The sequence below is a fragment of the Onychomys torridus genome, chromosome 14 (genome assembly GCF_903995425.1).
Source record: "Onychomys torridus chromosome 14, mOncTor1.1, whole genome shotgun sequence".
NCBI lineage: Eukaryota > Metazoa > Chordata > Mammalia > Rodentia > Cricetidae > Onychomys > Onychomys torridus.
In genome coordinates this window covers 54,125,482-54,148,658 of record NC_050456.1, presented here as the reverse complement: position 1 = coordinate 54,148,658, position 23,177 = coordinate 54,125,482, and the positions used below count along the sequence as shown (strand labels likewise).

Genomic DNA, 23,177 nt, shown 5'->3' with positions numbered 1-23,177 from the left:
ACACTTATGCAGCAAGCACTTTATTAACTGAACTATCTCCCCAGTTCCAAAACGGACATGCGTGGTGTGAAGTGCCTGGGAGACTCTGTCCACAAACGAGAGACGTGCTACTGCACATGGACTCTACCAACAAGGAGAGAGGTTCAGCCGCTGCTGCGCTGAATATTTATGAACAGGGATGCTCTGAAAGCCCCAGTTGGCCAGAGCCGCCCTTTTCAAGTGCCAACCCAGTAAAGCCTTTTGTCTTTCATTGTGAAGGTGAAAAACAAGGTCTGGGGCTTAATTATTCTCCGCCAAGGCAGCTCCGTTTCATCTGTATGCAGGCCGTGCAGCCAAACCACAGATTTCAGCCAATTTCTTTCGGGCGCAAGAAACAGATAACTGACAAATCACTCAGCAGAACGGCCACCTCTCCATCGAGGGAACTGAATGCCGGCTAATAAAAATCCTGCACTTGTGACAAGGTCAAATAAGGTCACAGCCGGGGATGCCCGGCCTGGAGGATGGAAGGAGGATGGAAGGAGGATTTTTACCATGCAGATGAAAGTTCAGATGGGTGAAGAAAAGCTTGGCCATGCTAAGGCAGATGAAGTAGGCAGACAGCTGTCCCCCTCCCTACCTAGTCCTTAAACCAGAACAATTAAGACAGCCACAGAAAATGCAGGCTCCTGGGGCATGGGAACAGCTTATTTGATTGTCCTGCCCATAACAACAGAGGAGCCAGCTTAATGAATTGAGTAAAGTCCTCCAGGGCGTGGACACTGCTGATGTAGGGCCAGGGATCTCAGGACATGGAAATAAGGGGTTTGGATGCTGACTCAGACCAAGCTCTGGTTGAGCAGATCCAGGTTTCACATGCTATAATAAATACCCAGGGGCAGGTGGATCCATGCAAGAAGCAGGAGTTAAGACTGAAGAAAAATGTGGTTTTAGATCCTTGTCAGTCATTCTCAAGACAGGAGCTTGCCAGGCAGGCCTGGAAGGCCCAGTCACCTCACAGCTCACAGCATCCAAATTCCCAGAGGGCTTTATGGACAAAGGAGTCCTGCACCCCATCCTTCACAGAATCAGCTTGGGCAAAACCCAGGTTGGCACTTATAGCATACTCCTGGCTGCCAGCATTATCAGCCTTTGGGCCCCAGAGTGAAGACCATCAGTATGAACCCATAGATTGCAGGCTAGCTTTAGCAACCAAAGCCTCTGTCCATTTGATACCATGAAAGTTAAATCTAGAAAACAGCAGGATTCATTCAAAGGCCTATAGCTGTATCAATACTTAACAGTCAATGACCAGGTATACTTCGGTTGATGCAAAATTTAAACTCAGAATCAGCTGGAACAGTCACAAGGCTCACAGAGCCCCAGCATCCAAATTTACTTACAACAGTAGGTCAGGCTAGAAAGCTAAGTAGAGGAATAGACAGAAGATGATGCCTTGGCTGCTTTTCAATTAAAGTGAAGACGCAGGGAAGCCCCTCTTCTGAAATCTATGCAAAATAGATCATCTTGGCACCAGGAGTCACTAGATTAGGTAACTAAGATCTGTCTGGGCATATCTCATACCAAAAGACAGCTTTCTTTCAAATAGAAGAAAGGCATGTTTACAAGTGAGGCCTGGCTGGTGGCTTGGTCTGGCTGAGTCTCCATTCTCTGGCAGCTAATGGTCTTCCCACCCACCTCACATGGAGGTTGGAGCAGATGAGAGCTGACATCTGCAAAAGCAGCTTGCTGATCATCCAGGGCAGTATTCAGATAAGCCTCCTGCCCTTAACACAGCCGCCGTCACTCCTTAGAAGACCCTGGCTGCTTTCTATTGAGTTGAGGGTTTCAACCAATAGACCTATGTTATTGCTGCCTGCCAGTCACATGCAGACGGAATGAATCAGAACTGGGGATCCAGATGTGTAGGCAGAGTTAGTGGTCATTTCGGTATACCCTATTTCCTAGAGTTCTGCACAAACTCCTGCCCATGCCGTCTGCACCCAGATGGCCACTAGCAACAGAAAGAAAGTTGCTGTAGGGTGTCTTTCTGTACGCTGTGAATACATGCTGTTCCCATTGGTTAGTAAATGAAGCTGTTTTGGCCTATGGCAAAAAAGCTTACAGCCAGGCGGGAAATCCAAGTGGAGGGACAGAGAGAAGAAAGGGGGAGGGGAGAGAGAGAGAGAGAGAGAGAGAGAGAGAGAGAGAGAGAGATGCCAGCCACCACCAAAGGAGCAGCAAGATGCCAGCAGATTGGTAATGTCATGACAACATGGCAACTTACAGATTAATAGAATGTGTTAAGTTATAAGAAGCCGGCCATGGGTCATACAACTGGTAATTAATATTAATATAAGCCTCTGAATGATTATTTTATAAGTGGCTGTGGGAACTGGGGGCTGGGTAGGACCAGAGAAAATTACAGGAAGTGGGAAAAGCTGCCCTCACCAGCTCCGGGATTTTGTACAGCTGTTGGCACCAAAGGGGGGTTTATTTAATTGTCTTTTAGATTTATGTATTCTACATTTATGTGTACGAATGTTGTGTCTGCGTACCAATATATGCGCACCTGCTGGATCGCCTGGAACTGGGACCGTAGATGGCCGTGAGCCACCATGTGGATACTGGGAATTGAACTTGGGTCCCTGTAATGCAGCAAGTGCTCTTAACCGCTTAGCTCTCCCCAGCACCAAAGAGGGATTGAAGAGCATAGACACAAATTCTGGAACACTGCTGCATGCTGGGAGAACTGTTATATTGAACCTCTTCAGACCCCTGTGAGGCAGATATCATGCTCTCCAACTCCTAAGTATTACTGAGATAAAATGCACATATACAGCTCACCCAGTGAACTATGTATATTGAGTCAGGGAACTTGTATAACCATAACCACCTTTAAAACAGTGTATACTCCCTCTCCACAACGCCTTCCCCTAGCCCTGCCACATTCTCTGTTCCTTCAGTCTCCCTAAGACTACTTGCCTATTCTGAGCATCTCCTGTATATGGAGTTCTGGGATATCTGATCCTGTGTGACTGACTGGCTGCTTCTCCTCAGGACACTGATTTCAGTGTAACGTGTATCAGTACCTCACCCTTTGCATGCTTGAATAACACTCAGTCTCTGCCTCCAGAGTGCTGGGATTACAAACAGCCTCCACCCTGCCTGGGAATTCCATTTTACCCATCTAGGGGTCTCCCCACGCCCACAGGGTTTCCTTTCTATTGGATATGGGAGTGGGATCGCTGGGTTTTACATTAACTGTTTCAAGTCTGTCGAAAAGTGCCAGACTGTTCTCCAAAGAGAACATTTATACCTACTCCCACCAGCAGCTTCCGGTGATGGCCACTGCTCGGCCTCCTTCCAGGCTTTGTGTTCTTTTTAAGACCAGCCCTTCTGCGGTCACATGTGCAGTTTGGATTGTTGAGATTCTCCGTGGATGTATTAGCCATTTGATTTTTTCCTTTGACCAATATCACATATTTCCTTTTCTATGTAAAGTCTAGATTTATACATAAATACAGTATAAAGGTAAAGGGGGACAGAGGGGAAGGAGGGAGCCAACAAAAGGGAGCAGCATGGAGGGGTGAGTGGGAGCCAGGAAAATGATGTGAATGTGGAGAAATGTCATAATGGAACTGATTGTTGCTGTACTTCAATTAAAAAGATTTTAAAAACTAAGAATAAAAATGTTCTTGGAAGAAATCCTTGCCCATTTTTTAAGTTGGGTTATTTATCTTTTTAATATTGAGGTGTAATCATTCTCTTGTGTAGGAGTGCACATGCATGTATGTGTACATGCAGAGGGCAGAGGTTGACATCATGTGTCTTCCTTAATCACTCTCCACTTTTTTTTTTCTCTTTGAGACATGATCTCTCAGCCCCCAGTGTTGGGATTACAGGTGCATGTCATGGTGCCTGGCTCAGGATCCAGCTCAGGTCCCCAAGCTTGCACAATAAGCAGTTTACTAACTGGGCCATCTCCTCAGCTATATGGCCATTCTTCATTCACTGGACACCAGTGCACTATCGGATCTATGATTTGCAAAGGTCTCATCTGTAAATGAGATGTCTAATTTTTCTCTTATTTTACTGCTAGTGGTGTGTGTGTGTGTGTGTGTGTGTGTGTGTGTGTGTGTGTGTGTGTATCTGGGTAACCACTGCCTAATCCAAGGACATCAAAATTTTGTTTCTTCTAACAATATAATTTTTTTTTCCTTTTTGAAAAAAAAATAATCTTGTTGGTACTGGAGTATCAAACAAGACCAGGTTGGTGAGTAAGACATCAGACTTACAGATGCAGACCCCCGTGACCATGACAAATCTGCACTCAGGCTGCCGACACCTCCCTCTTCCCAGGTGGCACCAAGCAGAACAGTGGCTTCTTTAGCCCTTGCTGACTCTTTGCTTTTCACCGTGTTTTACATTTCCCCCCAACTTTTACAAAGGTGTGTCATGGCTTCGCTAGAGCCCAGCCCCTTGAGCAACAGAAGCATGGGCCTCGCTGCACCATTACCACAGAACTGGGGTGCTCACTGAGGCTGGGTGGGGGTAGCATAGAAGAAGAAGGCTGTAGAGGTTCTGTTGCCCATAGTGCACGCACGCGCACACACACACACACACACACACACTCGCCTCAATAAAGTGGAACACAAATGCTGCAGAGCATAGCAACCATCCAGGGTAGCTAAACTCAGAGGAGACTCGGAACTCACTCCCACCACCCACACATCCTGCCTCAATCCATCTACATATCTTCCCAGAGCTTTCTGCTCAACCTCAAGCCAAGTTGTTCTATGCCTTTTGGGACAGTAGAGGGAAGAGAGAGCCTTAAATGGCTCCCCATTGCTCAATCAGATACATTTACCTGGGAAAGATATCAATCTCCTGACCTACTGTCCATGTTGACAGGGGTCTGGGGACAGCAAAGGGGATGGCCAGCACTACCTGAAGAGGCCACTTTACAGGGCTGCTGAAAAACAACAACAAATGGTGGCCAGTGGGCATCCTGAACACCACAGGAGACAAGATGAGAGGTCACATAAGGCAGCAAATGGCTAGAACACCTCCCCACCCACAGGCTCTGAAAACAGCAGACTCCAACCGCTTCCCTACTGCAGGAACAACCAGAAACAGGAAGGTCCACTGCTTCCCTGAGCCCAAGTCACAAGCTCTGCACATCATGAGACCAGCACTGCCAGGACAGTTGAGTCACAGCAAACACATTCATTCCCAGGAGAGGTGATTCCCCAGCACGGTGTGCTCTGTTTGGTCAAGGTCGTCATTGTCCACAACGTCTCCCTTAACCTTCCCATTAAAATTTCTGAGTCTGAATTTCCCTGTTCTGTGGCTCAGCGTGGCCAATGACTTGCCCAAAGTCACACTGGGAATGAGTAGCATTCTGTTTTAAACCCAGAAGCATAACCTCAAGCCCTGTGCGCTTCCCAGATCCCAGAAGTGGCTCCCATGGTTCGGAAGCAGGTCCTACTCTTGGGCACCTCTAAACACTCAGACTATTCAGCACTTTCAGGGACAAAGGACCTTCTAGGAAATGAGAGCCCAAGGATCTAGCTCCTTAATCAATCACAGAAATGAATGTGCACAAGCAACACTCTGGCCGTACATGTTCTATTATAGTCTGGGCATCCTGGGAAATCGTTACCTACATTAACTCACTGTATCATATCGACACTAAGAAGGAGGTACTGGCACCATGCCCTTCTTTTGGCTGGAGCATGAAGAAGCCCCAAGACTCCCAAGAATTTTCAAAAGTGTTCAGTTTCCACCAAGAAAGTATAGATGTGTCCATGAAGACACATATGTCTACCATCATCTCTCCAAGGGATCCTGTGTCAGGACAACAGCTATGACCTGTATGTTTGTGCTAAGGATTGAACCTAGGACCCTGAGTATGCTAGGCATGCACTCTGCCATTGAGCTACATCTTGACCCCCCCCCCCCAACATCATTTTCAGTAAAAATTCCTGAAGCCCTGGACATGCTCAGAGTTTGGTATCAACTTAGACTCAGGACCACAGGGGCCAACACCAAACATACTCATCACTGCCGGTCACTATCACTCACTCCTTCAACTTAATTGCTTAAAAACAAAAACCCAGAGCTGTGGGGAAAGCTCTGACAATAAAGCCTTTGCCATGCAAACACGAGGACCTGAGTTCGACCCCCAGAGCCTACATAAAAATCTGGGCACAGTGGCACATGCTCATATTTCCAGTGTCATGAGGCAAAGGAGAATCTGTGGAGCTCACTGGCCGGCCAGCCTAGCCACAGTTGAGGAGCGTTAGCCCAATAAGAGACTTACTCTCAAAAATCAAAGTAGATCATGACTGAGAAAGTATGACATCTGAGGTCATCCTCTGGCTTCCACAAACACACGTGTGCATGTGTACCTGTATACACATGAGCATACACACTCACATTTTAAATAGTAAACCACTTTCCAAAACATGCTCACAAAGCATTAGAGCCTAAGTAGAAATTCAAGATTTCAAAGATGAGTTGGGAAAGTCTGTTCCAGAAAGGACAGACTGGATTTCTCTGCCAACCAAGTATGAGACCAAAAAAAAAAAAAAAAAAAAAAAAAAAAAAAGCATCTGAGCCAGGGGAAGAGGCCAAGCCTATTCCAAAGAGCCACAAATTAAAAACCAATTATGCAAGGCTTGCTAAAAATGTCAGCGGACTGCCTTTACGTTTCAAGTCTCTAAAAACACAAGTAAGCTTGAGCCAATGTTTACCCAGCACAGCGCTAGTTTGATGCAACTTCATATGCTCAGGCTAAAACAAGGATGTATGTCTTGGTCCCTTTTGTGAAAACACCCTGGACACACCACTTGTGCTGGGGAGTAAACTGTCTTTTGAGGTCACCCTGGGCCCACAGATTCCAATTCACCTTCATCCAGTGGGTGAAAGCTTTGAAATGTCCCATAGGGGCCTGGAGAAGGCAGGAAGTCACCAGGATGAGATCTGCCAGGAGTAGATTTCCTCTCTTGCTCTGAAAGTGGCGAAGGATATGCATGTCGGAGGTATAGATGCTTGAGAGTCACACTCCCCAAGAGATCCGAGTGCATACAGAGCCTGCTTAGTGTGAAGTGTCCCTAAATCTACTACATCCAGGGCATTCCGGGTGGCAGGGGGGGGGGGCGGGGGGGGGGGGGCTGCAGGGGTGGAGCAGGGGCGGGCAGGGCAGGGGGGACAGGGCAGGGGGAATAGAAAGCTGAACCTTAAAAAAGCTTCCCAAGCTATGTGGATGATCCACCAAGGTGGTTTTGATTCATTTTCGCTTTCTCTCTCTCCTCTCCCCCTTCCTCCCTCCCCCCCCCCCCCCCCCTCATTTAAATTCAGAAATAGGAAAACTAGAGACGATGGGAGGAGAGATTTAAGTACCTTGCCAAGCTGACACAGTCAATAATGAGCAGCCCAATAAGCAGGTGTGGAACACACCACCCACACAAGGAGCTATCGGACCGGACAGAAGGAGTGAAATGGAATGTAAGAATGTAAGACCCGACACCACCACCCCCACCCCCCCCCCACCACCCCCACTCCCCCGTGCCTGAACCCAGGAGAGCACAGACTGGAAAATCCACTAGTGAGCATCTTTGTGAGAAGTGGGTCAGTGCAAGACAACCAAGAGAGCAGTGTGAGTGTGACCCAGCAATGTGGAGAGCGCCAGTACATAGAAAGGTGTAGGCCTGTGGCAGCCAGGGAGAAAACACACACACACACACTCACACACTCACCACATACACACACACTCATCACACACTCACACACATCACACACACCCACAAACACACACACTCACAAACACACTCACACACACTCACCACACTCACACACACTCACTCACTCACACTCACTCACATACACACACTCACTCACACACACACACACTCATCACACATACTCTCACACGCTCACTTGCACACACTCACTCGCACACACACACACTCACTCACTCACACACACTCACACACACTCACTCACACATACACACACACAGACACACACACACACACACACACACACACACACACGGCTGAGAAGGGAGAGGCTCAGGAGGCTGAGACAGGAGGTTCATGAGTTCAAACCTGGGCTACTTAGGGGAGACCCCAGCTTAGAAAAATAATAATAATAACAAAAAAAAAGGAGGGAGAGGAGGGGAGGGAAGGGCAGAGGAGAGAGGGAGACCATTGACTGTTTTGGGAGTACCTATAAGACTCAGCATGCACGGTGACACCCAGCCCAGCTGGATAGTTTACAGCCTCTGACTGGAGGGTCACCCAGACCAGTCCCCTTAGGAACCCTTCAGCTTCCTCCAAACATTGCAGTGCAGTGGAGGGGCGGGGGTCCACCAGGGTGAAGCTTCTGGCCTCCTTCCCTCCTCCCAACTAAAAATGAATTCCAGGCCACCAGGCCATAGCCGCCCACTGTAGCAGGGTTGAGATCTCCAGGTCAGAAGGAACTAGCTGGCCAAGGGGTACCATCATCAGGGGATGCAGGGCATAAAAGAAGGGGAGGAAAAGCCTGGAGTCTTCTAGAAAGCAATGCCTCCTTGAAAAGAAGGGGGAGACAAGAAAGAAGCATTGGCTTTTAACACACACACACACACACACACCCTAAATCCTCCACAGGACGGAATGTCCACAGAGGCTCTGGCCAGTCACTAGAATGAACACCATGCCATCTCATCAGACAGGACTGACTTAACCACTACCTGGCCTTTAAAACTACAAATTAATTGCCTTCCTTTTTGGCTCCCAGTGAGGGGAGGTGCCTATCTCCTTTGTTGATAGTTCCAGCCTCAGGGCACAGCACAAGGCTTTGGCGAGTAGTAGGTACTTAGTGGATGGACCGCAGACAAGTAATTGGCCCTAAACCATTTTAATATCATGTCAGCCATTAATAGGAGCAACCTCAGCACAAAGCACTTTGTAACTCACAAGCTGTTGCCCAATTCCTCTGACTTTCTCCAGCTGAACTGCTGTGTGTGTTTGGATGTGGCCCAGGAGACCACTGGTCTTTACAAGATGGACCGCCCAAGAGCCAACTCCAACAGAGCTGTCTGCACAGCAGCTTGGCCCTTGCTCCCTTGGGATCCTGAAACGCTGCCCACTGCTGAACTGTCATATCTTTGAACGGATGAGTGTATTAGGGCTCAGTGCATCTGGCATCCCCAGGCCAAAGGAGCCCAATCAGAAACATGGGGCATGGGAACAGCGCTGCCTAAGATTAAATCCATTGGCTCAAAGTCACACTGCTTTGTGGTTCTCCTAGCGGGTGACCTTGGACCTCACTTGGCCTTGAAGACCTCACCTGTAACAACTATATAATAGCAATCGTGACTTCAGGGATGGTGAGATGGCTCAGCAGGTAAAAGCGCTTTGTACAGGCAGGTGTGAGGACCTGACCTGGGATCCCCAGAACTCTTGTAAAATCTGGACATGTAGCCTGAGTGTTGATCATCCTACTGCTCCTGTGGGGAGACGAGAAATGGAGCCCAGAGAACCTTCCAAAGCTTTGGAGCCCGCTAGCCTGGCATACACAGTGAAAGAACACCAGAGACCCTGCTTCAAGATGCAGTGTGAGGGCCTGACACCCAGGGTTGTCTGTCCTCTAACCTCTGCACGCAAGCCGTGCGTGACATGGAATCGGCCATATTCACACACAAAGAGAGGAGAGGGGAGAGGGAGACAGAGAGGGACCTCACAGAGGCCTGTGAGACAAACCAGGAGCCTCACAGAGTGACTAGCACTACACCTGCTGCCTGACTTTTGGCAAGGGAGATAGATAGAGTTGTGAGGATAGCCACTAGCTACCGCTTTCCAGGACCTGGCAAGCCACTGCTCAGCAGCATGAACTCGGTCACTTCCCCGGCTTCCTAGACCTCAAATCCCTGTTCTCTGCCACAGGGAAGGTGTGGTCACCAGGACCAGGCGAGGAGTGAAAGATCAAGTGTGCTAAGGACTCCGCACAGAGCCTGGAATGGTTCCTCAATGGCACCTCAGCATCATTGCACAAAGTTGTACGAGCCTAAAATACCAACGGGAAAAGCCACAAAGGCTGGCCATATACAAATAGGCCTTCCCCATCGCTCCATCAGCTGCAAGGTTCTCCACCAGCTCCCAGAAAGAGCTTCTGACCCCTCTGTCTGACCTAGGGAACACTGGGAAGTCAGTTCTAGGGGCAGGGCTGGCCTCCCCCTGGGAGGCGCAAGTCAGCTGCTCCAACTGCCTCTGCCCCCACAGTGCTGCAGCCTGACAGTGAGCGAAAGGACATGCAAATACACCCTAAAAACAGCCTGTCATCTTCACGGCCTGGATGGTACATGTCTGTGGGTGCCTGTGAGGACAGAGCGTCACTACAAAGTACAGGGCATATGCCACCAGTCTGGGGGTGGCTGTGAAATATAAAAATACCCAACCCCAAAATGGTCTTTTTTTCCTCCAAAAAAAGGAAGCTCCTCCAAGGTCTTTGGGGGAGGTGAGAAGTGGAAAGCGCTGTACCCCCAGGAAGGTCACAGCTGGGCCAACGCTTACCCGAAGTTGCTGGTTTCATCAAGCCACTTGCAGCCTCAAAGTTAGCGTCTCTCATAACAGAAAAACCCAGAAAGGGCCACTTTCAGGTCATGGGCCCAGGAAGAGGAAAAGCAGAGGGCCAAAGACAAAGGTCTTCTGTGACAGAATTGCTACCCATAGCCCATTGTCCCTCGACAGTAAGCTCGGTCAGTTCCCATCTTGGAATCAGTGGTCTTTAGTAGACACCAATGATATCCTTCATCCAGGTGTCTCAAGCCAGGAGACTCCAGGAGGGACCGTGCAAAGGAGGGCAAAAGTGGCAAGATAGGTCAAGCCAACAGAAAAGGCAGAGCCAAGGTTCAAGGGAGGCATCAGGGTCTATGGTAAGACAACTCCCGCCATCCATTTAGCCTTTGTGAGGCCTGACCAGAGGAGTAGTGTGCAACTGGATTTTCCAAATTTTTTGCTGAAAATTTTAAGTGAAATATTGGGCTGGGTTGCTCTGAAAATCCTGAACAGGCCAAACCAAACACATCTGAAAGCCAACTCCAGCCTGCAAAGAGCGAGCTTGCCACTCAGGGCAAGCCCCCAGAAGCCCTTCTCTGCAGCTTTCACGATACTCACATGGAGAGAAGGGATGAGAACAAAAACCCAGTAAATGCCCACAGTGCGCATCCTGACACCTTTCTCCATCCCAAAGCCCTTCTCTCCACAGCTTCCAGCTTCCAAACTCTGAGTCTCCATTGAGGCTCACCTTTGCATGTGAACACTTCCTTCAGGCAGGAAGGAACACACACACACACACACACACACACACACACACACACGCACACGCACACGCACACGCACACGCACACGCACGCATGCACGCACGCACACACACGCGCGCACGCGATGCTTGGCCACTGCCTGCTCCCAGCCCACCCCAGCTACCAGGACCTCCTAGCCCTGGCTCCTTCCAGGTGGTGGATTTTTGGAAGAAACAGCCCTGCAGGAACCCTCACCAAGTATTCCTTTGGACAAACCAAATCACCAGCTCTGGGCAAATGCACGAGGCATGCACTCCAATGGTACACCGGTACCCACGCTGGGGACTGATGCCTCTCACTAGTCATTGGGGAACAGCTGTCCTGACACTGTGAGGTCCTGAGAGCAGCAGGTGCAGGAGACCTCAGAAGCGGGTGCTTCCATGAGTCAGCCCTCTGCAAACCCCATCTCAGGCAGGTGGTGCTGGGGACTGAAACCACGCCCATCATTGCAGGAGCGGAAAGAGGAAGGCTACCTTCTCCTTTTTCCTAATTTCCCTTGTTCAGCTCCAGATGGGAGCCAAAGAGGCCAGAGACCATCAACACTGACTTTTAAAAAGAATTCAATGCCCTCTATGCTTTTCAAAACAAGCCCACACTTCCATGACTTCTGTCTATCCTCCCATCACACCAGAGAGACTGCTAAGGTAGTATTGGAGCTCTGTATTATCATCATCACCTCCTAGACCCACAGGCAGGGTAAGCCTCCTGCCCTAACCCAGTGCATTTCAAACTTGAATGCATGCAAGAATCCCCCAGAGCTTGGTAAAAATACAGGTTCTGACTCAGCAGGTCTGGGGTGAAGAGTCCCCATTCCCCCTACCGGTTCTCAGACCATGCGTCAAAGAACGTGGCTGAGGTTCCAAGGTGTGTTTAGAGCCAAAGCTGGAAGCCTGGGCTTTGTCTGGAGAACAAGGGTCTCACCTCACTCTTCACAGGTTGGGGCCTCTTGCCCAGTTTCACCTCCAGGAAGTGTAAGGGCGCAATCATGGCCCCGATGTTGCGGATGTCAGCGTATTTCAGCTCCTCTGTGGTCAGAGCAGAGCTGGGAAGTCCGGTGAGGGGGCCGAGCCCTGGCAGAGAGCCTGCGGTCACCGAAGGGTCCGGGATCTGCCCAGGCATCATAGCAGGAGGAGTGGTAGGCTGGCCTGGAGGGGTTGGAGAAAACCGGGTGGGTAGGTTAGCTTGAGAAGAGGCTCTGTGGACGGCAGGAGCCCATCCTTTCCTCACGAGGGTTCCCCTGAATCCTTTCTCCTCCCGGGTGTTCTTCCTGCCTGTAAGCCCCAAGTCCTGGTGATACAGGGAAACTCAGCCAACTGACTCACGCTAAGGCCATCCATCTCCGGCACACAGGGAAGAGTTGGCCCTTTTTAAAAGGCGATGCTTAGCCCAACTGTGGGCAACGTTTATCTGGCACTGGATGGCACCAGGCTGCCCATAGTCTTCTTCCCACTCACCACACCAGACCCGGCCAGAGTCCCTTGCAAAGGGCAGAAAGATAACTCCTCGGGGCTCTGCACTGAAGCTGTGGCCTGGGGGTGAACAGCAGCAGCAGCTTCTGAAGAGACTGAGCACAGACAGCAGTGGAATTACAGGCACCTTCACACCTGTTCAAGAGGCAGCTATTTTTGGCCTGGCATGGTGCCTCCCCTCAAATCACACATCCTACTCGGCACACTTGTTAAGACACCATGAATACAAGATGAACCTTTAAGCAAAGTTAAAGGTGACTGTGTACGTGTCCAATGCCCAAGGAAGAGACTGGGGGAAAGAAGATGGAATTAATCTGCATGTACTTTCTCTGTGCTCCACCAGAAAATTCCTCCAACAGCTCTCTGCTCTCAGAGCCCCATACAAGGAAAGACAGAAGCCAACTTCAAAGGACATAAAAGGGAGATGAACAGCCAGGGGATTCTTATATCTTCCTTCCCTCTACTGAGGGAATCTCAGGTAGGACAGTCATTTCCAGGCACAGATACAAGGGAAGAAAGTCTGTCTGCCAATAAATGTATCTAAACATCTAGACACACCTAGTCCTCCAGCCCACCCATCTATCTATCCATCCACTCATCCTCCATCCGTCCATCCAATCGCTATACAACACCAGCTATTATGAGCCAGCAGGTACCACAACATGGAGGTCAGAGGTTCACAGCCTCGAAGCAGCCTTGTACAGAACAATCTACAACAAAAACCATCCACACATTCCAGTGCTATAAGGGAAGTAAGTTCACCCTTTCCCCTCTTCTCTGCCCAGGTCCATAAAATCCAATCTTTACAGTCTTGGAAATCCCAGGTAGATGGCAGGCAATGAACATGTGTTCCATCCTTCTACTTCATCCGTCTCTTTGTGAAGAAGGACACACAGGTCAGGGCAGTGGAGATGGACATCTGCTGGGCCAGGCTTCTCTGCTGTCACACTTCAGGTAACTCCTAAGGCTGTGATGTTTGGGGCTATCTGTCCTCATATATAAGTGACCCTGGAGAGTGATCCTCACCACCTGTCCTCATTCAATTTCTCGGATCTAGAATCAAGAGAAGGATGCACCTGGAGCCCACTTTATCCATGAATACAAGACACAGTCTCCATTTCACCTCTGAGAGTGAACTCTGCTTCCCTATCTAAGTCTTGAGCCTACTTATTTATTTATTTTTTTAATTTGGTGTGTAAAGATGCTTTGACTGCATGTATGTCTGTGCACTGACATGTGGATGCAGTGTCCTTGAAGGCCAGAAGAAAGTGTCAGATCCCCTGGGACTGGAGTTACAGACAATTTTGTGTAGTTGGTTTTTTTTGTTTTGTTTTGTTTTACTTTTGGGAGGCCCAACACCCAGCTCCCAAATAAATACATGGAGGCTTATTCTTACTTATGAATGCCCAGCCTTAGCTTAGCTTGTCTCTAGCCAGTTTTTCTGAACTTAAATTGTCCTGTCTATCTTTTGCCTCTGGGCTTTTGCCTTTCTCTATTCTATATACCTTTCTTTACTTTTTACTCCGTGGCTGGTTCTGTGGCTGGGTGGCTGGCCCCTGGCTTCCTCCTCTCCTTCTCCTTTTCTCATTCTTCCCTCTTCTTTTTTCTCTCCTATCTATCTTCTCTGCCTGCCAGTCCCACCTATCCTTCCTCCTGCCTCTCTATTGACCGTTCAGCTCTTTATTAGACCAATCAGGTGTTTTAGGCAGGCAAAGTAACACAGCTTCACAGAGCTAAACAAATGCAACATAAAAGAACGCAACACACCTTTGCATCACTAAACAAATACTCCACAGCATAAACGAATGTAACACATCTTCAGCTAACATTCCACAACAGTTGGTGAGCTACCATGTGAATACTAGGACTCAAACCCAGAGCCTTTGGAAGAGAAGTCAGTGCTCTTAACTTCCGAGACACCTTACAAGTCCCTGGACCTGTCTCTTAAAAACACATGGGTGATTTGCACTCTCAAATGAAAAACGTCATTGGATGTCATTTTGTCTAAAGAAAGGCACACCTGGATGGTGAGCTGGCTTCTGCCGCAGTACCACATGGCCTCTGTCCATCACATGGCCCACAGAGTCCTTGTCTTGTAGGGATCTTCCATCAGAGCTCCACCTACTATACCCTCAACGTCTGGTTCTCCCTGCTCTTAACACCCTCTTCCAACATCCTGAGCACCAATGTGCCCCCAGTCCCAGCCCCACCCCCCGTCACCTCAGAAAAGGACCTGAGACTCGTTCACATTGGGTGACAGTCTCACAGCTGGAGAAGGCTCTGGACTCATCGGAACCACATCCTCAGTTTGCACGAAGAGACTGGAGCTCAGAGAAATAAGATGACTTGCCCAAGGTCACCCAGCTAGATAAGAAGAGATCCGAGACTAGACTCTGGTCGCTAGTTCGGGACCCTGCCCCCCCCTTTTCATTTCCCTTCAGGAGGTTTAAGAGGTGTTAATGCCTTCAGTAGAAGGCAGTGTCTCCCACTGACAAACTTTGACCTAAGAGCCATAGAATAGGACCCTCCATTTCCTATGGAGACCCTGTTCTAGGAAGTTCCCCCTAATAGCTCCAGAACAGCTTGAGTAGGAAGATCCCATGTAAAACAGCCACGAGGCCCTTCCCACATGGACATACCTTAACCCCAAGGTGGTTGGTACCCAGGGTCAGTGACTGAGTGGGGTCTGTGGTGCAGCCGCCAATTCCTTCTCCTGTGTAGCAAAGCTTTGCCAGGGCCCAGCTGTTCTACCACCCGAGAGCAGGTCATGCTGGTTGTTACTCGGGTGATCCCACTGCCTGCTATCATTTCCGGCACAACAGCATGATGAAGAAAGACTCGTTGAATGAGTGAGCATGTGAAGAAAGGAACAGCAGCAAATTCATGGCCGCAAACTTTAGTATGTAGGGTACAGATCTCTCTGGAATCTTACAGGCTCTCTGCTAAGCCACACTTTTTCCTCCAGGCCATTTGTTCCCATAGAAGAGCCCAAGAGAAATCCCCCAAGGGCTTTGGCCGGTTTCTCATCTCAGGCATCCCTTCAAGATGGAAGCCAGACCTCACTCTGTTCCCGGAACGGCAGGCTCTGTTTGCAGCTTCTGTTTACGTTCGTACAGATGGTATACACAAGACACTAACAAACACTCCCAACAAATAATGAATTTCCTGCTACTGAGGAACTCCCCTTCCCTGGGAATAGTTGCTCCCCAAATTCTTGCCATCCCTGTCCCCCTGTGAATCCATCCCAAAGACAAATCTTGAACAGGGAACCAGGCAATAGGCTTCCTTTTGTAGAAGCCAAAGAGTCACCCTCTCCTTCGCCGGCTTGGGAGCCCTAACTGCTCAGATGGAAACCACAGAGTCCTTAACACATGCCATTCCTAGGAGACAGCCACAGCACTGACACTCACCAGGGAGGAGCTGCAGCAAAATGGAAGCCCGTTGATTGCAAAGCCACCGGTTGACTATCCAAGGCCAAAAGGCAGCTTTGGTGTTTCGGAAAACAAAACAGTTCCATGTAATTTAGAGAATCTGTAAAAGCAGGAGGGTAGGAGACGGAAGGAACTCTCAACAGCCAAGAGGAGCTTCCAGCTTCAAGGAAGACGCGGGAAAGATGAGAAGAGGCGAAGTCTTCCGCCACAGTCCTTGTTCCAGACAGAAACCATCTAGTGGGAAATGAGAAGTGCACACTGGATGCCCTAGAAGAAGACCTGGTTTTTCTTCCCTTCCGGGACTCGGAGGTCTGCAGTACAGACAGACACCCTCCATGTCTCCAAGAGTAACTAGGATGATGATGAGTACAGACCAAGCTCCCAATATTCCCCATTTGGGTGTTTTGCCTAAAAATGCAGAAGAGAATCCAAAGTGACTATGGAGATTTGGGACACTGACCAGGGATAAGTTGGAAGCTAGCCAATGAAGGAAACCCAAGCTAGGTATGTATCAAAGTATCACCTGCTACTTCCCATGCAAAAACAAAATAATTTAAAAAAAAAAAAAAAAAGAAAAGAAAAGAAAATCTGGGAAATGACCAAAGCCAAGATGACAAGCCCAGTACAAATAAGACTTCTAGAAAAGGGTCAAAGGTCACAGAGACCCTAAGATAAGGAAGAACTGGCGCGGCCCTCTGAAAGCCAGCTTAGAGAAAATGGGGCAGATGGGCTCAACGGGAAAGAACCGGAGGAAATATCTAGTACTTACACGTCTGTGCTGACTTCCTTGGAGACTTGGAAGGGCACAGTAGGGTGCTGCGTTGGATGCACAGAATAAAAAGCCACAAAGTTTTTCCAGGCCAAAAATAGCCAGCAGCAGATATGAACACCAAAAGTCCTTCGCCACATGAGCAGCCAGCCTGGGCTGGCATAGGGACTGGTGTGCAAACAGGTACAAGATGGCCTCAGGTTTGAGGCTCTGGGCTGAGAGAAAGCAGAACAGGAAGAAGAGAGCAGGGAAGGGGCCACACTGCAGGTGTAACCCCAAGAATGGAGCCCAAGTCAGAGGCGGGGAGCCATGATAAAAAAGCAGGAAGACTTGGGAGCTGGACTCTGGGAGGTTCCCAGGAGGGTAGGAGATGTCCACGGAAGAGGGCAGAGAGGTGGCAGGCCAGTGACCACAGGGTGCAGGACCGATGGTTAGGAATCCCAGGGGAAGTGAGACATGGTAGGGTTAGGGAATTTGGTCAAAGTTTCACAGCAAGGAAGCAAGCCCCAGCGTCTTCTCAGAGCTATACAATCAGGCGATGATTTATTTCCAATACTCTGAATGGTACTGCCTGGCAGCCTCCAAAACCCAAAGAGACCCAGAGGGCAAGGAGCGAAGGAATGGGCAAAGCACCTGGGTGACAACAAGGTGCTCCTCTTGCAAAAGCTGGCCTGAAGTCTACAGAGGGGTGAAAGGGAATCCATGGAGCCAGATGGTTGAATGTAAAACCTTGCTATGTGACCTAAGGCAATTCTATGACCTCTCTGGGCACCGCTTTCCCCACTATAAAGTGGTAATGACATCATTTGCCTCGTAAGGCAGTAGAGAAAATTAGATTACTTAGCATTTGCGAAGAACCTGGGACAGCCCTTCACTTGATGAGCTGTGTGGTCAGGGTGGCACCGTATTCCTGTCTGTGGAGGCACCAGCACCGTATTCCCCTCCAGACCACATCTAGATCGCCCCATGTTCATCTAGAACATCTATCAATGTTCTCTCTTCCCATAGTCATGAAGAGGATTCTCCTCACTCCTCTCCCTGCTCTGCTCCCCTTCTTCCCAACTCTAAGTCCCAAGAAGGCAGGGCCATAGTGCATCCTGACAGCGAACTACAGCATAGAGAGAGAAGGTGCTGAGTCAGGGCTGGGTACCAAGGGACAGAAATGAGGCCTGGCACCTTCAGCTTGCCTCAGTTTCTCCTAAAGTGTCCTGAAATTCACAGGCCTAAAGTCCAGTGGCATGCATTCTCCACCACTAGATGGGCTAGGGCTCTGGCCCTGCTCCAGAAAAACAGAGTGCCGGTATCTTTTACCTCTTTGGCTGGTCACTAGGGATTATTCATGGGCTGTCATGGGAAGATGAAGTGGGGCAGCTGGGGTCAGGAGAAGCCACAGCATGCAGGCAGGAATGACTTCTGCAGAGCTGTCCCGGCCATGGAAGAAGCCGGAACTGTCCCCCAGCAGACTCCTGCCCTTCCCTGGAGGCCAGAAAAATCGTTCACAAAGCTCTGCCTGAAAACATAGCTCTGTCCTCTGCTCAATGTAGATGATCAATAAATGGCACCAAATTATTTCTGCCAGAACCCATACTGGGGAGGACTGTAGGGAACCGAGAAGGTCCTACCACTAGACAGTCTCTCTCCTCAGCCTTCCCTCAGGTCTGTCCCTTAGTGGCAAGACTAAATAGCACAATGCAGGGGATAGACCATGGTGTAGGATGGCTTTGGTCCTAAAAAAGAAAAGAACAGAAAAGGGAAAAAAAGACATTGGCCAGCTGAAGTTTTAGAAACACCAAACCCCATGGGCTGCATGCAGAAATAAGACTTAACGGTGGGCTCTGGCCAGCCCTCCCACCGCCTGTGAGTGCAGAGAAAGACTGGAAATTCCAAGCCTGGGTCATTAAGGCATTTGTCTCTGCTGAGTCTCAACAAACCACACACACACACACACACACACACACACACACACACACACACACAGGCACACTGAGCTTGGCAGCCCCGGAGCTCCAAGCGCTGGTAACACAAGCCATGGAACTGACTGCCAAAACAAGCACTTGAATGAGCCAGACCAAGTTTCATTGGCCACCATACATTGCATATGGCCCGGGACGAAGCCAAAACAGTGTTCTCACCCTCCTCAAAGGCATAGGAGACCCTCTGTTTCCAAACACACCTCCACAGAGCCTTAATTAAAGGAAAATGGAAAAACAGCGTGCATGTTGCCCTCCCCGTGCCTATAGAGGTTTTCGCACACAGAGCCCTGCACACTCACTCTTTATTGCTTCCTCCGGTTTGGGGCTTCAAACCCAACTCATTCCCATGGAAAGAAAAATCCACTGCATTCTGCCGCAGAAAAGAATACAAGTTGTCCTCGCCCTGGAGGGCTAGAGGGGCCGGGGAGAGTTAGCGCTGAATGAATACAGGCCAGGCCAGCCTAGAGTCTGTGCTGACTCCTTCCTTCCCAGAGTGGAGAGAGAGGGCGGGACGGGAGAGAGAGCAGGGGGGGGGGGGGATAAGGACTGCATGCCACACCAGTAGTAACTCCTTAACAGGCGAGGCCCAGAGGGCCTAGCTCTGCAGGTTGAAAAAGGTGGGAGAGAGGACGTCCCTGCAAACAGGTGAGAGAAAAGAACAGAGCTTGGGTGGGGGGAGGAGGCGTTCCTTGGCGGCTGCTAAAGTAGGCAGTGGATGAGTGAGGGAGACGCGTACCAAAGCTTTTCCTAAGTAACATCGTCACATGATAGACATACCTCCTTAGAGGTGACTGCAACCAATTTATTGACAAATAATAATAATAATAATAATAATAATAATAATAATAATAATAAAATAAGAGGCCTTGTTCTCCCCTCCCCACCCCACCCCCAGCAGTCCTTCAAACTGCACATCACACCCCCAGCTCTTCAGGAAGATTCTGGGGCTGCCTGCTCCTCTGAACTCAAGCCAACAATGAAGGGGAAACAGAAGATCCTTTGAGAAATCCATCCTCCCTACTTGAAGCAAAGCGAAACCCTGAGCACCCAGAGGTATAAGAATAGTGCTTGTTTCTATTCCCCTGAACCTCAGGTTTCTGCAAAACCCAGAGTCCGGCTCACACCTGATCCCTGGTTCAACTCTCCCCTAGAAACCTGCACAGGAAGATAAGCCTGCCATCCAAGCTGCAGCCAGATTTGTGGAAAAGCAGTGAACGCAGCGGGAGGTGATTTTTAAACCCCTAGGGGGAAGAGATCTTGGGGGATGAGGGCGGGCAATGAAGACAGTTGCTAACAGTCCTTAGGACAAGCAGGTACCCACCCTATTGTGGTACAGATCCTGCTCTCTCATGCTCATTGAACTAAGATCCTGGGTAGCGTGGACCAAGATTTAACAGTACCCACAGTGCAAGCCCTTCTCAGACACAGAGCTATGCCACAGCCCCCCTACCCTGAATGATACGGAGGAGTGACCGGCCACTCCATCACGCGAGGGCTGGGAGCTGTCTCCAACAGTCGACTGATTCTCTCCTTCCACTTCTATTCCCAAACAGCCCATCCAATTTCTGCAAATGAGCCAAGGTTTCCAAAGCTTGCCAGCTCCCCCAGAGACCCAGGCAAAGCCTGTCCCTGCCACTCCAGGGTCCAGGAGTCCAGATGGAAGGCCTAGACTTCTTGGAGAAGAGGGACAGAAGTGTGCCTTCTAAACTGGGCAGGTGACCTAAAGAAGCCTGCTTACCTTCTTATGTAACCTGATGTGCGAGATAGGATCCCAAGGGGACCCGGGAACTACACCGTGGTTCCCTCCTAACCCAGCCAGTGCCTGTAGCAATGGTCCTGAGCAAAGAAAGCCCTGTTGGTCAGATACCTTTCCCAATACCCTCCTCCCGGTCCTGCGGAGCTGAGGAAGAGACAGGGGCGCGACCTGTCAGCAGGTCTGGGGCGTGCATACCCCTCGAGTTCCCCGCAGTCCCCGCGACAGTTTTCTCCCGCTCACCCCGCCCTCTCCTCCGTCCGTGCACAGCACCTCCCAGCACGCACACTAGGGGAGGAGAGCAAAAAGAGAGCGCCCCGCTGTCCCGGCCGCAGACAGGACTGGCCGGCCCAGCCTGGGCAAGCCACGGGTGGGCAGCGGCTGCAGCTCTCCCGTCCAGAGCTCGGGGCCCCGGTTCGGGTGGGAGCCCCCAGCGGTAGCTACTACGACGGTGGCCGCCCCAGGTGCCCGAGGCCGCGCGCCCCGCCTACACCCCCCCAACACTCCCCCACTCCCGGGCACCCACCGTGCAGAAGCCGCTGGTGGAGGCGGCGCCCCCGGGCCCAGAACCCGGCTGCAGGCGCCGTGCCCACTCCGCGCCGCTGCCGCCCGCTGCCCAGGCCCGGCCCGGCCCGGGAGCCGCCGCGGCGCCAGCCCCGCCGCCGCCGCCGCTGCAGCCTCTGCCGCCGCCAGCGCCCCCCGTCGCGGCCGCCGAGCGTCCCTCCCGCAGGCTGTGGCGGGCGGCGGGACGGGTTGCATCAGCCCCGGCTATATAGCGGGCCCCGAGTCGCGGCGGGGAGGGGTCGGGAATGCGGAACCGACCCAGCTGCCAGCTCCACACGTCAGAGGGGGACGGAGAGGAAGAGAAGGAGGGGACGGGGAGGAGGAGGGGGGGTGTGGATCGCGCGCTTCACACCCACTGACCTTCACCTCCCCCGCCGCCGGCGCCCTCCTCCCGCGGCTGCTCGCGCTCCTCCGCCTGCCCGGCCGGCCGGGGCCCTGTCGCGCTGGTCCCGGTAGCATCGCGGTCCCGCGGCGCGCCCCGCCCGCGCCTCCCGAGAGCGCGAGGCAGCAGGACCCGGCGAGCGGTTATGTAAGCGCATCCTCTGCTCGGTCGCGCGGCCGCCACCCCCGAGGCGCTGAGCAGCCAGGGAGGCAGGGACGCGAAGGCGGCGGCCGGACGAGCGGAGAACCCCTTCCAGCTCAGCCCGCGCTGAACCATCCTCCTCTGTCCGGTGCGCTCTCCCCCCGCCCCCAAACCCAGAGCGAGGGTGACGTTCGGCGGCGCAGTGATGTCTTCGGACGCTGCGGGATCTCGCAAGCCTGTTTTGTTTTATCCGTGGCGGCGGAGCATGGGCGGGGAGATTAAGGCGTTTGGAAGCCTCTGTCCCCACCCGCTGTCCACCAAAGCGCCATGAGGTCCTAAAGCCACGCTGTGAGTGCACCGAGACCCAGACTGGAGCTGCAGCTTGAGGCCACCGTTGTCGGTGGCTGGCCCAGTTTGACCCAGGGCTCTTGGCCCAACTCCCGCAGGCTTTTGCCTCCCTTTGACAGGACGCAGCAGTGAGCGGACTTGACTTCTGCAAGACCTCCAACAGCCTTCTTCCTCAAGGACTCCCAGGGCTGGCTTCCACACCCTCCTCCCAACCTCCCACCGAGGTAGATAAAAGGACACTCCAGAGAAAATGACAGTCCTTCGGAGGCTGGTACACAGAGCACTCAGGCAGAAACACATGTGACACCTGAGAACTGTTGTTGTCATCCCAGATCTCCAAACCCTTGGGTGGCCAGCCAGCGTGCTCCCTCCCCACCTCCTTTCTGCTTAAGCCAGGGAGGGGTGGCAATGTTGACACTCAGTGGCCTTCAGACTCCTTCTCAGAGAGATGGCAGGTCATCACCCATAGAAGAAAGGAAGTGAAAGAAAAGGTTCATGCCTTCAACACGGAGGGAAGGAAGTCCAGAGGCAAGCCAGACATCCCATCTCCATGTGCCTACCTGCAGGGAGGCATCATTCTCCATGTTCCTCTTAAATCTTTCTGCAGGGGAGAACAGGTGGACTAGAAAGAGACAGACCAGATCCCAGTGACATCACCTGTCTGTCTTCACAGTCACCCTCAGCAGCTTCCCTCACAACACTGATGCAAGAAAAAAAGAAACTAAGAACTCCAAAAGAACACACTCTACCAACCCAGTAGTCACATGATAGTCCTGTACAAGAACACGACTCCCCATCCCAGAAAAGCCAGCAACACCTTCACCACGGCACGAGGATCAAAGCTGGAGACTGAGAAACTGCCTTACATGATGTTTCTCCCCCAGGATGAGGGGTCTGGGCATTTATGTGAAAGAAAACACTGACCACGGGAAGCATTGCTTTATGCATCCTCTGTTGGGACTTTGAAAAAGCTAAACTGATCTCTGTGCAGGGACTAATAATTAACATGTGTGGTTAA

The 23,177-nt window shown here is 51.0% G+C and overlaps 1 protein-coding gene across 1 annotated transcript in view; it reads right to left on the bottom strand.

Moving 5' to 3' along the window:
- Jdp2 (Jun dimerization protein 2) overlaps window positions 1–22,341 on the bottom strand; it is a 42,676-nt gene extending 20,335 nt beyond the window's left edge. Inside the window, exons 1-2 of the mRNA XM_036205976.1 lie at window positions 21,649–22,341; window positions 12,251–12,474 (exon numbers count right to left, since the gene is read on the bottom strand). Of these exons, the coding sequence (XP_036061869.1) occupies window positions 12,251–12,474; window positions 21,649–21,946 (522 nt within the window). The 5' untranslated portion in view covers window positions 21,947–22,341. The remainder of the gene's footprint in view (window positions 1–12,250; window positions 12,475–21,648) is intronic.
- Window positions 22,342–23,177: the final 836 nt, after the last annotated feature.